General features: G+C 47.4%; 5 protein-coding genes across 5 annotated transcripts; 2 read left to right on the top strand and 3 right to left on the bottom strand.

Moving 5' to 3' along the window:
* Nucleotides 1-212: 212 nt before the first annotated feature.
* On the top strand, nucleotides 213-1,497 carry LY89DRAFT_728868 (uncharacterized protein; the record flags this gene model as incomplete). Its single annotated transcript, XM_018219315.1, has 3 exons — nucleotides 213-426; nucleotides 572-1,092; nucleotides 1,150-1,497. The coding sequence occupies 3 exons, from the start codon at nucleotides 213-215 to the stop codon at nucleotides 1,495-1,497; spliced, it is 1,083 nt and encodes a 360-aa protein (XP_018077106.1).
* A 134-nt stretch (nucleotides 1,498-1,631) lies between these two features.
* On the bottom strand, nucleotides 1,632-3,971 carry LY89DRAFT_777799 (MFS transporter-like protein Fmp42). Its single transcript, XM_018222165.1, has 3 exons — nucleotides 3,471-3,971; nucleotides 2,099-3,390; nucleotides 1,632-2,038 (listed from the first exon to the last, which is right to left on the bottom strand). The coding sequence occupies exons 1-3, from the start codon at nucleotides 3,664-3,666 to the stop codon at nucleotides 1,826-1,828; spliced, it is 1,701 nt and encodes a 566-aa protein (XP_018077105.1). The 5' UTR covers nucleotides 3,667-3,971; the 3' UTR covers nucleotides 1,632-1,825.
* A 456-nt stretch (nucleotides 3,972-4,427) lies between these two features.
* Nucleotides 4,428-7,309, bottom strand: LY89DRAFT_637013 (uncharacterized protein). Its single transcript, XM_018211512.1, has 2 exons — nucleotides 5,657-7,309; nucleotides 4,428-5,607 (listed from the first exon to the last, which is right to left on the bottom strand). The coding sequence occupies exons 1-2, from the start codon at nucleotides 7,278-7,280 to the stop codon at nucleotides 4,628-4,630; spliced, it is 2,604 nt and encodes an 867-aa protein (XP_018077104.1). The 5' UTR covers nucleotides 7,281-7,309; the 3' UTR covers nucleotides 4,428-4,627.
* A 949-nt stretch (nucleotides 7,310-8,258) lies between these two features.
* On the bottom strand, nucleotides 8,259-9,114 carry LY89DRAFT_309563 (uncharacterized protein). The gene has a single exon (XM_018206622.1). It carries the CDS (start codon nucleotides 8,885-8,887, stop codon nucleotides 8,426-8,428), a length of 462 nt encoding a protein of 153 aa, XP_018077103.1. The 5' UTR covers nucleotides 8,888-9,114; the 3' UTR covers nucleotides 8,259-8,425.
* Nucleotides 9,115-9,803: 689 nt separating this feature from the next.
* On the top strand, nucleotides 9,804-12,066 carry LY89DRAFT_309550 (FYVE-domain-containing protein). Its single transcript, XM_018206621.1, has 6 exons — nucleotides 9,804-10,618; nucleotides 10,686-10,713; nucleotides 10,774-11,194; nucleotides 11,254-11,283; nucleotides 11,346-11,982; nucleotides 12,038-12,066. The coding sequence occupies exons 1-5, from the start codon at nucleotides 9,955-9,957 to the stop codon at nucleotides 11,937-11,939; spliced, it is 1,737 nt and encodes a 578-aa protein (XP_018077102.1). The 5' UTR covers nucleotides 9,804-9,954; the 3' UTR covers nucleotides 11,940-11,982; nucleotides 12,038-12,066.
* Nucleotides 12,067-13,967: the final 1,901 nt, after the last annotated feature.

Raw genomic sequence — 13,967 nt, 5'->3', positions numbered from 1 at the left:
CAAACTTTGCCTCGAGGTCTCATGCCCAGCTCACTCTCCCATAAAATTTCGTGTTGACCTCAAATACCTTCAAACTCCCAATTCGAAATCTCTTGTGATTACAAAATCGATATCGAGTCCCAAAACCTGAGTTGATCGCGCTATCATCGACGAGAAGCTCATATCACAGACACCAAATCTCAATCTGATCAAAGCACACACAAGGCATAATCATGCCTCCACTTCTCACCCCGCATGCACTCCACAGATTGGCACCCGAGGAAGCTCCATCCAAGATTGAAATCCACAATCTTCAGACGAACTTGCCCCTCACTGATGCTTGGGGTCGTCCAGCCACTCAGCAACCTGCGTTGATTTCAGCATCCATCTCCCTCCGAAAGCCATTCTCATCTGCTTCAGATACTGATACTGTGACTAAAGGAACAGGTACGTATTGATACTTCAGACACATCTATTTCCGTTTCTCTCTGTATGGTATCGAATTATGAGGCCACCCTCACAATTATCCCTCATTGTTTAACCTCATCTTACTTTAAGCTTCACTTGATAAGAAACAAACTAATTGTAACAGTGCACTACGGTATTCTAAGCAAAGCAATCATCAGAGCATGCAAGGAACTCGAGGGCATCATCGGATCCGGTGATGAAGAAGGACTACGAGTTCCAATGTGGGGTAGAACTGTAGTTTGCTGGCTCCACTACTGCCTCACAGGCTACGATGTCCTACCAAAGATCCCTCAAGGTCCCGTGGCGACCAGAGCTCTTAAGCAGTCTAAGAGGTCTAAGAAAGATGCCGAACCTCTTTTGAGCTCAGAGAATATCACCGTGCTTGAGCTTGAGGTCAAACTTCCAAAAGCTTCCTTATTAGGTACTGGTGTCAGTGTTAAGGGAACCTTCTTGTACGATGGTGCGGGAAGCGGTCCAGGTGCTTATAGCATGGTGATGAAGCTGCATGAATTAAGAATTCCAGCCATCATTGGCGTGAACCCCAACGAGAGACTGGCAAAGCAAATCGTTATCTGTGGTGTCGAGATGGAGAAATGGGACAGGGCAGTTGATACCTGGGCTGAGCTCGAAGAGATCGTTGCAAAGGTAATTTCCTTCGAACTCCTTTCATCCAATCTATAAAGTAACTAACGCAACACTTAGACAATCGAAGAATCATCCTTCCAAACCCTCGAAGCACTTGCTACGTTCCTTACGACCAGGATAATCACTCTCTTCCTAATCCCGCACCACTCCTATACAGCACCCGTCCCAACCTCCCCTCACCACCACCCTCAAATCCGCATGACCCTTTGCAAACCCACCGCTGTAACATTCGCCGACAATCCCGTCGTCGAGTTCCTGACAGACACTGACCCAGGCAACAATGAGCTAGCCGAAAAATGCTGGAAGGAACTGGGTAGAGTAAAGAAGCCGCCTTTCCCACTTCAAGGACGATTGGATGACTGGCTCACCATGCAAGGATTCGAGGATTATAGAGATGAATTTTGATGTTGTGGTGCTGGGCACTCGAATGATGAAAATAACTGACGATTATGAGAAATGAGCTTGAGCGGATACCGGTTGCTAGCAATGAGAACCAGCGGGGCTGAGTTTGAGCACTTTCGCTGAATATAACGATTCATGACCAGAGTCTAGATGTCAATGTTCGAAATTGCTAGATTATCTTCAATACAAAAAAGGATGATACCCAACTCGACCTGATGACCCGCAAAGAAGTTTTCCCAACCAACGCCCTGCTATGCCGAACTTGCAACAGGATATATAGCCACCCAACCGCCACCAACCGCTCAAAACATACTACAGTCCCTCCACCTATTTACAAACCCTCAGGCATCCTAGCCCCAGGCATAAGCGTCTCCCCCGCATGCTCAGCCTCCTCTTCCAACCGGTCTCTCCTGAAATAATACGCTTTCCACCCCACAAAAACACATAACGCGATGCCCACCACTGCAGCGGCGCTCAATAGTCCTACGTTAACTGGGACTGGATTTCCCTTGCATACTTTATGTAATAGGGCATCTAGTCCACTCTATCGGGGCGTTAGTACGCGGTTATAACAGAACGAGAGGGTTGGATGTTGGGAACGTACCTGAGTAAAATTAAACAGACCAGCAAGACAGATAATAAACCCGTACACAGTGCCAAACGTCCGGAACCCGAACACCTTGGCGGAATAGTCCGATACGGCGGTATAGTAGAAGGGGCGATAGAGGACGAAGAGACAGACGTTCGCGTACGCGGCCCAGGTATAGGGAAGGCAGCCTAGGATCCCGATTGTTGTTGCGATAGTAACCAGGAGCGAGAGAACAGTTAGCGTAGAGGTATTGTCTAGTATCAAGCCTATAAAAGGGATCGACAGAATTCCACCAAGTGGGAGCGCGATGTCGAAAAAGGTGTTGATTTCCACGGCTTTGGTGAATGAGGAGAGCAGGTATTCGTATTGCGGACGGATGGTAGCGACAAAGTAGTTTATGCGCGTCATTTGGATGACGGTAAATAGCGTAACGAGGATAAACCATGGAGAAGTGATCTGTTGCCGTACTGTTTTACCGTGCATAGCGCCCCAGACGCCGGAGATGCGGTTCTTGACTTCCTCTTTCTGCAGGTGTTTGGCGCCGGATTTGGAGCCGAGCAGGGAGGTAATGTCTGAGACGATGGATTGGCGGTGTTGTCTTCTTTCGTCGCGGAGGAGGGCGGTGTGTTCGTCCATTTGGTCGTCGAGGACGTTGTCGTCGGTTGTGTCTTCGACTTGGCGGACGAGTTCGCCGACGGTTTTGTAGGAGGATTGGGGCATGATGAGGATTTGGACGAGGAGGATGAAGGCCGGGACGATGAGGTAGAGGAGGAAGAATTTGTGCGGGGTGAAGGTGTTGTTGCTCCATTGGTAGAGCATGCGGTATAGGAGGAAGATGGCGCTGGAGGAATCGAATGCTCCTGTGAGTAGAGCTAGGATAAGTCCTGAGTGTTTGGGGAATGTGTTGGATAATTGGAAGGAGGAGATGAATATGAAGGGTCCTCCTAAAGCCAGGAAAAGGTATCCGGGTATATAACCATCGAAGGGAAGTTTATATGCGAACGAGAAGAACACAGCCCCTATAGCAAGTAGAAAGCTTCCAAGTATGCCGCACAGTCTAGGGCCGAAGTGATCGAGTATAGCTCCGATGGGCAGAGCTGCCACATTCGTTCCGACAGCAGCAATTGTGAACATCAAGTTCAGGTGTATTTCTTGGTCGAAGCATGTTCGCACGCCTCGTTCGAGCTCGTCTTTCGTGCAATAGTCTCTGTACACACGTTCGCGGATGAGGACTGGTTTGATAGCAGCGTAACCAAAGACGATACCGGCTGCAAACAGGCAGTAGAAGACAGAAATTGCGACTTGTACTGTTCACAAGTTTGTTAGCAGACTGTATCTTCCTGGCAGATAAGGAGAAGAGTTTCATGGATAGAGAGAATGGACGTACATATCCTCTTTGACTTTGGAACTTCAAAGGCCCCAATGGCATGCGTATGCTCTTCAGCAGCAGGAGGGTCCCACGATCCAGGCAAAGGACTGAAAGAAAGCTTTCGATCCCTAGGATTTTCATGCGATCCCACAGGCGACCTTCCTCTCGGAGGAGAAAGCGACTCGTAAGAAGTCACTCTATGCAACAACGACATCTTCTCTCCTTTCCTTCTCGTCCAAAAAACTAAACACTTCTCAATCTCCCTCTTCTAACTCCAGAAAAGACTTTTGTGCCACCACGGGAGACCGGGCCTTCTATATCCGAGCTACGGTACAAATAGGTAATGTATTCTTGGTATGGCGGGGTAAATGGCGTCACAGCATTCAGCTCGTGATAACCCCAATTGCCACTTCGTCGTCGAACCAATTACTTCAAGATGGAAACAACACGAATGGACGAGAAGCGAAGAACGTAGGAATAAGAAAATATATACAGCCTTTCTTTCCCCTCCTTAGCAATAGACTCACGAGATCAACAATAGCTCGAAAGAAAAAAGACGAGATAAAGGTCCCACATTACACTAGTACATTTTCTTGATCCTAGTAGCTTGCATTAGCGGGGCAGAGAGCTTATCAAGGTTCCAGCCCGCCAATTTCTCTAAGCGAAGCGAGAGAAAGGAGGGTGATAATTGCTTTTCGGCGGACGCCGCCAATCATTTCCTATTGCTTGAGGCTGGCTATATGCAGGTATTGAGAACGTGCATATCTTGTTGGGGCCATAGCTCCTAATTTTTCTATTTTTCCTTTGCAGATTTGTGGAGCCCATGTAGAGAATTTTGCATGTCAAAAAATGAGTGCAGTGCGGGGACGAATCAGCGAATCAGCGCGCTATGCCGCGGGTGGCCGCGGGCACTGGCGTCACGAGGATGAATACCATTGAGCTCGCGAGATCTAAATACCGAGCATGAGGACAGAAGGTGAAGGCATCGCATTAATTTATTTTGTCATCGACCATGATGTCGGTATGTATCTGGGTCACTAGCTAGAATGGCAAGCCATGTGCCAGCTAGTCACGAAATCTATCTTACAATAAGGTGTTGCCCATAAGAAGCAAACCGTTACCACCGAATCTGCTCACAGGAGAGCGCAAGAAACTTATGCCACCGGAACTGCCACTCAAAGTCCTTCGAAAGAAATACCTTGACCAACAGAGTCCATGATCCCGGAGAAGAAAGCATCATCATTGAAGATAGTGCCAAAATCACCAAGTCCAGGCGGCATACCCATAGCTTGCTCGACGCCATCACCAATGGTGTATCCATAATCAAGTCCAGTTTGAGGATCGAAGCTTGGAGGTCCACCTGTGCCGTACATTCCGAACATGTTCATAGGAGGGTAATTTTGGTAGCTCACTTGGGTTGGTGTAGGTTGCCAATCATTGTTTCCACCTGGGTAATTTGCCATGGTATCAGATCGAGATTGACCGCCAGAGTTACCGGTTGCAACTTCACTAAGTAATTGAAGGGGCGTATTGGCAGGGCTATAGCCAGATTGTTGACCGTTGCGTTGTTCGGGAGCGGATGGTTGAGCTGCATCTGATGACTTTGCGGAAGATTCGCCTTGCTTCCCAGTATTTTTTGCAGACTCATTGACCGAACCTGGGGGACCGCGTTGGCGATGAAACCAAGTCTTCAACATAAGTAGAACCATTAAGAATTTGCCAGAGGGTCGAGATTTCTCTTCTGCGGCAGATGCTCTGAATATTCCGACTAAACCATCCAAGTACTGCTCGACTTTCATATGATCCTTGTTAATGACTTGCCCGAGCTCGCTGTTTGGCTGCGCAGCGGCGAAGTACATCTTGATCAGGACGACGACAGCATATGCTACCCTAACGAAGTTTGCTACTGGAAGACAGCGAATCGTCTCTACGTCGAATTGCAGGAAGGTCTCGAATATTCTGTCGATAGAGGTCAAACAAGTCGAGAGTGCTTTAATATGAGCATTCGAGAGTGGTATAGGTTGATCCTTATCACCCATACCTCGCAGATTATCCTCGGTAAAAGGTGGCTTAAATTCCTCAACGTTATGATCAACGTGCATCGCAACTTCATGCATGTAGAGATTAACTACATGCTCAGTGACCCTGAGCGTTGCTATTCACATGTCAGAAAGGGTCTGATCCAAGCTCTACTTGATACTTACGTGTTTCTACCTCTGGAGGAATGTTCTTGCTCCATTTTTCCAAGTCCAACTCGAAGCCCTTCAAAGCATATTGCACATTCTGGTCAGTGATACTAACACTGGCACCAGGGTCATCCATGGAGAATCGAGTACCGATTTCCTCAGCAATATGTTGACTCCTGACCCATTGACAAAGGATCTTGTCAGTGGGAGCTGCTTCGGGTGAGGTCTCCAGGACTTCTACACAATCGCCTATGAAGGAAGTCCATCGAATCAGGTTTGGTCTGCGCAAGCCCATAGACGCGTTGCAGCAGAGAAAGTAGCAGGCCAACCATGCTCTCCTAGCATCGATACTTTCAGGATCCGGGTAAGGGGTTCGACGCCAAGGATGATCTCTCCACAAGCCGGCAGACGACTGAGCCTTCGAAGATTTATTCTTCTTGCCCATACCAATGTCAATAGCCATGACAGCAGCGATATGAATGAGCTGGTAAAACTTAAGCTCCTCAAAATGCTCCGGGGGCCAATACCACAGAGTGCTGACATGGAGTGCTTGAATCAACTCAAGAGTCTTCTCGCCATTGCAGATGACACGATCAGCATAAATGCTCATTACCTCCTTGGTCAACATGCGTTGAAGCTCAGGATAATTCGATCCGGAAGCTGCGCTGAGGATAGCAAGGAAGAGGGTAGGTGTTGTCTTGCGAACATCGGCAGCTGTCGTACCAGCTGGGAAGACAACAGCCGGCATGTGAGGGACCATCTTCTCAATATAACACTCGAACATCTTAGCGGCCATATCAGCTGTCAGAACTCCTCTGTCGATGACATCTGCATATTCGTGGTTCGGAGCAGGCTTGTTGCCAGTATCCACAAGGAAACCATTGGGAGTTTCCGAAAGCTTACGAGCAGACGACTCGGGAGTCGAAGAATACTCTCTGGTTTCTAAATGCTTTCGTTTTTGACCGGCAACAACCATAGGCGGGGCAGAGTTCTTTCTAGCCACAAATTCTGGTTCCTTAGGGTAACTCCAGTCTTCTGCTCGGACCTCAGGACGACTGGCATAGAGAGAGTCAAATCCTCCGTTGGTTACTTGTTGATATGCGTTGCGACGTGGTTCGACACCCATTCCTTGTTGCTCAGGGAAAGGTCCAGCTGTTGTAGGCGCAATTCCTGCAGACTTTTGTGCAAGGGATTGGGTCAGGGCATCAATCTTCTTCTCCAATTCTGCCACACGGCTGTCCGTCTTCTTTTGTCTCTTACGATTGGGGACGGTAACAACACAGTTTCGATTCGCCTTCGCACATCGTTTACAAGGTCCATCTCCATTGTTTGGGTCTGGCTCACAGCGCACCTTCAATCCTCGGCATGCTTCGCAGGCGCGGGTTCGCTTTGGATCGTCTGCTCCTCCGCCGGATTGACTATTACCTCCATCATGATCGGTAGCGTTTCCGCCAGATTGTGGGGTTTGAGGAAGGTAGGGGTTTCCGATCGGTGAATCGAACCGCTGAGGAGGGCCGACAGGTGATCGTGAAGTCGAGGGGGCAAGAGGGGTTTGGAAAGGCGCATTGTTGTGCGCATGCTGAGAGAAGGCGTTTGACGCCGTGTCCCGCAATCGAGGATCGATATCTTTGAAGGACGACATCTTGAAAGAAGAGGTGGGATGTTTTGTCGGGACCGGTCGATGGAAAGGCCGTGAATCCGTGGACAGTGCAGCCAAGTGCGATCAGTGCGGTGGACCGTGCCCATCGTTAGCGTTAACGCACGGGACTACTTCGGAAACAGAGCCTCGAGGCTACGTAGGTCTCCTGGAAGCTACGTAGGTCTCTTTGAAGGTCGAAAGGGTCAAACTGATGGAGCAAACGGATTGGACGGCTGCAGTATCATTCCATAGTCCTTTTCCCCCAACGTGGATCGAGTATCAAGTCAGATCAATACGATAGATTCTTATACCACTTCAAACTGAAATCTTTGTTCACACTTGAGACTGGCTCACTTACATTGTCCCAGGACTCCGTAACAATATCATATTATCGTCCATTCATGTACGGCACTCACCGACCGTGGCTTCAAATATTTGAACTAAGTATCTATACTTCTTCACTTCAAACATCGAGCCTTGAGTGTTTAAACTGGATGCATCACTATATATATTGATGGAACCTCTTCGCCAAGAACATTTAAAAGGAGAGACTGGGAATTTCAAAAGGACAGAACAAATCTTGGCTTGTTCACTGTTGCTCAGCGTTTCGATTATTTGTTCTTCGCGATATTGACCGGAACAATCCGGATACCGCCGAGGCTTTCTGCAGCATGAACAGAAGAGAGCGGCAAATGCTGGGAGGAAAACAGACGATTAGATCTCTCTCAGTAGGTGGTATATCAACCTGTATATACATTATTAGCTTAGAACTCGACTTTGCTACATGTTGCACTTCGAACTTTTGCTTTGCCATCTTTGCCCCAGCGGCGTCCAACAACGTTGGCTCAGAATCGCTTTCGATGTATTGATGGAAGGCTGACGTTGCTGTCCATATACAAAACCCAAGACGTGCTCAGTCACTCGACTTTCTTTTCGCCATCTCTCGGTTGAAACCCACTACTGTCGCTATGTTCTTCTCTGTGTGGAAGCTAGATGAATAGCATCAACGTCGAGCTCATTTCTGGTATCCAAATCTCCCAAATAGGAACTTGAAGGGCTTTGCAAGTAGATTGCTGGCCTCTTTGTGGCTGCCCCTTTCCTTGACATTCTGAATCAACTTTCAGACTGTCCAGAGCTCAAGTTTTGAACTACTGCAGGGCTAGCGACACGTCCACCGTCTTAGATGTTAGAAGCTCTCCGTTGCCTGCAAAATTGGACGTTCTCAAAGTAGGGTATGAACATAGAACAATAAACGATAACTGGTCATCTCTTCGGTTTAATGTTCTCAATCTGAAAGCCAACTTTGCTCTCCAATCTACACCCTTGATCCAATTGCAGTATCGGATATATGTAATCCGATCATAACTTTCTGTAATGTGGCAAAGCCCAAGTTGCACTTGTACGACTGTAGATAACAAAACGGCACAGACAGTTTCCAAAAGCACATAAAGAGGGTCCCTCCTTCCGGAGAATCTTGCACTCGACAAATTCTTCCTTTTCCTGCTCTGTCTCAAGCTCAGGAAGTTAAGCTCATGCCCCACCGATCCTTCCTGGCAGGGTCGAACTACACCCTTCCTTCGTATATATAAGCCTCCGAACACACCGACCATGGCTGTAGGAGGACACGAAATTCTCGGTGGCTCATCCTTTCCTTATGTGTGGGATATCTGGGGCTCGATTCGGTCAAACAGCTTCAGGCTAGGCTGAATACTCGAGTAGCCCTGGACAGTGATCTGGTCGCAACTGCCTTTCCCTGTGGGTGACTGGGATATTGACTCAACTGCTTAAGATTCAGCAGTTTGCCTCCGGAGATTCAAGAATATGGCCACCCAGTGGTATGTATAGTTTCGTCTGCTGCTAAATGCTTTTCGTGGGATTCGAGGCCGCTCGAGAAACAATAGGCCAATGCTAGGGACCAGACTTCAGGGATCCCCACCCTGCCGGAACACTACGGGAGCAACGACACGCTTATCGTCAGTGTAGTCAGCTCGATAAGAAGAAAGTCAAACATACTTGAAGCCTTGTCGCGTGTTGACTCCATCCTCACTTCACTACTCCCACAACTTATTCCTCTGCTTGTTGTCCAGCTGTGCGGTTGTTCCTTCGAATACGACTGGGTCTACTGCATGAATCTGCGTCTTTGAGCATCCGCCAGTCTTGAAAGAGGGGCAACGTCTGCTGTCCCGCCACTGTCACTGATAACACGGCTGTCATTGAGAGGACACCCATCAGCGGATAGTTGTATGATCGTCGCGGATACTCGCTGAAATAGAAGGACAGGTATGGATGTTTACTGGAATCGTCGGGTAGGAATTAGCTGACAAGTATAGATAATTTGACGAAAGACCCCACACCTTCGAGCCTCGAAGGCACATTTAGAGTTGAAATAGACCCTCTGCTCCACGAAAACAACCCTGTATCTCTGAAATCCGCGGAGGCCTAATAATTCTCTATATTGTCCCTGGAGGCCTCGCTAGACTCTGAGCACAATAGGGACGTGGTTGGGATATTTTATCTCACAACGGCGGGTGTGAGTGAAGCGTGTTCGAGCTTTGGAAGTTGTGGTTATTTTAAGAATCCATCTGGATGGTATTTGGGAGATGAAGATACCTGGTGTTGTTTGACTTTCGAAAGTAGGCTCTAATGTCCTGGCAGTGAGAAAATAGCTGGTTTGAAGATGGAAAGCCCGGCTGCCTCTGCACAGGTATCATATTCTGGTGCGAGCAATGGAGCTGATCGTCCATTGCCCCCTACCCCAGATTCGGAGTTGGATTTGTATTCTGGAGGTGATGACGAGATAAGCTATCAGAGGAGCTTTCCTTATACTTCCAACACAGCCAACATCGGCGGCAGTGAAGAACGAGAATCTTATGAAAGCCAGGGCGAATCAAGTCGCTCAGCGTCTCATGCCATTGGCGAGGACGTTCCATCATCTGAACGAGTTTGGTCTGATGTTAAGGATGGTGAGAGAAACTCAAGGCCACCTTCTGAGGAGCTAGTGGGTCCTGCAGGCGCAAGTCGCTCGTCGACTGAATTCGCGCCAGATCCATCACAAAACAACGATCTTCCTTCGAACAATTCTACGCATACAAACAGTTCTCCGGAAAATCCGCATTCAAACTCTGACACAGAAGACAATATGCCGTTTCCGGGTCGTAACCAACCTAGAGGTTCGAGACGTGTTCGAATCGAAATGCTCCCGGGCACAGTCAACTACAACATGAATCAAGGTCAAGCAAATCCGCAATACCAAGTGATTGGAGAGCCTGAAAGAGTTGTTCTACCTAGATGGCAACCAGACGCTGAAGTTACTACGTGTCCTATCTGTAGATCTGTATTTGGTGAGTCTTTGTCCCTGGCTACCACTCAGAGGCCTTCTTTCTTCACAACACACACTAATCATGGCAGCCTTCTTTAACAGAAAACACCACTGCAGGTTCGCCATCTCTCTGGATAATTTGAGTAGTCTGAACCTGTAGTATTGACTATTTTACAGGAAGTGTGGCAAAGTGGTTTGCGCTGCGTGCTCCCCACATCGAATTACTATACCTCGAGAATACATTGTGAGACCTCCTCCAGGAGTGTATGCTTCACCACCACATCGATCTCGACATTCTGTAGCTTCGATCAGCTCAGGAGAAGGCAACATCGAAGCTGGCGAGCGCGTCAGATTGTGCAATCCTTGTGTTCCAGACCCCAATACGGCCCCGCCTCAAGTATCACCACCCCCATACTCTGTAGGCCCACACGCGAACAACGAGCGCGCAGTTAGACCGGAGGATCGACTCCCTAGCTTTGCAGAACACCGACTATCTAGACGTGAGAACAGCTATCGGCCCCGGCCAAATGCAACACCGCTCCTACCAGACCTTGCAGTGCCATCAGATGCGGTTACCCATCTTCTTCGAGGCGTTCAAGTAAGCACAATTACTATCATCTCAGATTCCTGATGAAGACGTACTAATTAAACCTGTAGATCGCAGAAAACCCGACGCCTTCTCAGATGGTGCGTTGTCATTCGCCACTTTGCATATCACAAGTCGAGGATCTTATACTAACTTTCTGCAGGTTGGGAATCGTGCTCCGCGTCCACTACCATTCATGCATTATTCGGATCCACGGAGAACTATGTCCCACCGGAACCGACCAGATGAGACGGATGAAGAGGAGTACCCTAATCAACTCAACCATGTTGCCGTAGCTTCAAGCCAACCTAGGTTTGCCAGCCCCGATCCTCAACCCATGCCCCAGGCTGCTCCCCGGCGCGCTGTACCGGAAGAAGACTTATGCCCGATATGCCGCCGGGAGTACCCTACCTCATTGCGAGACAATCCTAGCCAACAAGAGTCACACATCCAACGTTGTATCGAGGAGCAACTTACGAGAGTCCAAGGCCATACAGCACAAGCAGGAGCAGGAGCTCAACACCCAGGCCAGTTAGCTAGAATATCCAGTGGAACTCGACGAGGTATGACCAAATATACAGCTACTGCTAGAGATGCTATCAATGGGGATGAATGTCAGATCTGTCTTGACGAATTCTTTCCAAGCCAAGAATTGGCGCTTTTGACTTGCTTCTGCAAGTTCCATCCGGAGTGCATTCAAGGCTGGTGGGACAAAGGTAATTTCGGTAAATGCCCTACCCATGATCACGGCTTGTAGATTGGAGGTGTTGTCCTGTGTTATTCGATGGTCTCTCTCCAATGTAAGTGACATGTCGGTTGACCTTAGGTCTAGAAGAGAAACTGATTTGCAATTAGGATTTACACATCTGTTTATTTTGTGGTTATAGCGCGGCATGGCCTGTCAGGTAGATTTTGAAGGATTACAAACACTTGGCATATGGAGGGGCGTTATGCTATCATTGCTGCATGTTGCATTGCCACTCTTTGCGGACATAAGATACCATCCTGTTTTTGCTGTTGTAGAATAGCTTCAAGCAATTGAACTCTTGTTTGAAACTCGACTTCCCAACAAGAAACAGCTGCACTACTAATGTACAATCTGCCAATTTCTTACACATCATACGGTGTACCACCAGGCTTATACATACCTCAGAATATGAAACACAATTGCCTATGTCTTCAGCTCAGACGGTCGCAGACACCGAATTAAGTGCTACATCAGTCGCAAACTAGCATATGAGCCTGGTACATGCCCTTGGGCTTTTACAAAGGTCGGAACTCCTCCTGCTCTACCAAGTAATCCCGAAGCAGGACCATCTCTCCGTAGCTCACTCTACACCTTGTTCTCCACTATAGTCGGAACTAAGATGTCAGAACTGAATGAAAACACTGAAGTCACGTTTTCCCCCTTTCGAGACTGAAATCTCGCTACAGTCACGTGCGGATTGAAAAGAAACAGGAAATCACTTCACAAAGGCAAAGTAGGTTGACAATCTTTGTTTATATGATGGCAATATTAGTTGTGGGTGGTGGATGGCTCGCGTCGCAGCCCTGTAATCAAAGGACATGGACTTTCACTGAAGTCCCTCTTGAAATCCCCTTTAACGGAAATCGAATCGCTGAAATCCAATGGGCGGATGTGGGACTGAATGAAACAGACTTTACCATGATAAAGACACCATAGTCCTCTTCCAAGTGCTTATGTCTGGATCGTGCTCTTGGTCTTTTCAGACAGCTGCACTGCTTTTAACGCAACTCCTCCCACACCAACGAAAGACTACATCCACAACCGCACCTTACTACCAAAATTTGCTACTGAACGGATACGATCAAGGAATATACGCATCCGCAGGGTACAATATTCTTCATTCGTCTTGTAGCAATGGGCTCAACGACAAGCATCCATAGCTCCGCTATTGGACGCGATGAACACCTCTTCGAAAGTATCAATTCCAGCCCCGGTCGCAGATTCAATGGCTTTTGTAGACACCAGCTAATCTTTAGTTAAGTAGGCCAGCGAATCGCGAGTATAAACGAAACCAACCACTTTAGTTCTGCAAGGCAACTTTCATTGGAACGAGAAAAGCAACGAAGAGATGCTTGAAGCCTGTTTGGATGCTCCTCTTGAGACTGTCGAGAACGAGACCAAGGGTTTTGTCAAGGATGTTTTCTCGTGTCGATCATTCTCCTATGATGGTCCAGGATAAGCACATAATGTTACACTTCGACAACCGCCAACGTGGTCCTACATCTTAGGCTTTTTATAAGATAAGAAAAGTAGCGCTTTATAATTCGTTTTATTGTTTTTCAAAACACGTTAGTGAATCTTTATTATTTTTGTTTAATTAATAATACAAAAGCTAAAATAGTGAATTTCTAATAATTTTTTTTAAAAAAGCCGATATATAGTGAATTTATTTAAAATTATTTAGACGGATTTTATTAGCGTGAAGACGGAGGGTATATAATCCGGCCTCCGTCCTCCGTCTTCCTTAGATAACTTTCAAAAGACTCCATGGAGTCACCATTGGTGTGTTGGTGTGTGGAGCCAGGTGTGTAGAGCCATGTGTGTGGAGCCGGGTGTGTGGAGCCGGGGACGTGGAGTAAAATATAGAATTCTAAAGTGGATTAGATTGTGGTGTTAAATTTGCTTAGATGTAAATACAAATTGTTGATAGCAAGAAATTTAATAATAATAGAAGATTTGTTAATAATAGAAGATTTGTTAATAATAGAAGATTTGTTAATAATAGAAGATTTGTTAATAATAGAAGATTTGTTAATA

The sequence above is a fragment of the Mollisia scopiformis genome, assembly GCF_001500285.1.
Source record: "Mollisia scopiformis unplaced genomic scaffold LY89scaffold_3, whole genome shotgun sequence".
Lineage (NCBI taxonomy): Eukaryota > Fungi > Ascomycota > Leotiomycetes > Helotiales > Mollisiaceae > Mollisia > Mollisia scopiformis.
The sequence above is the reverse complement of the archived record's forward strand: the minus strand, read 5'-3'. Positions and strand labels throughout refer to the sequence as shown.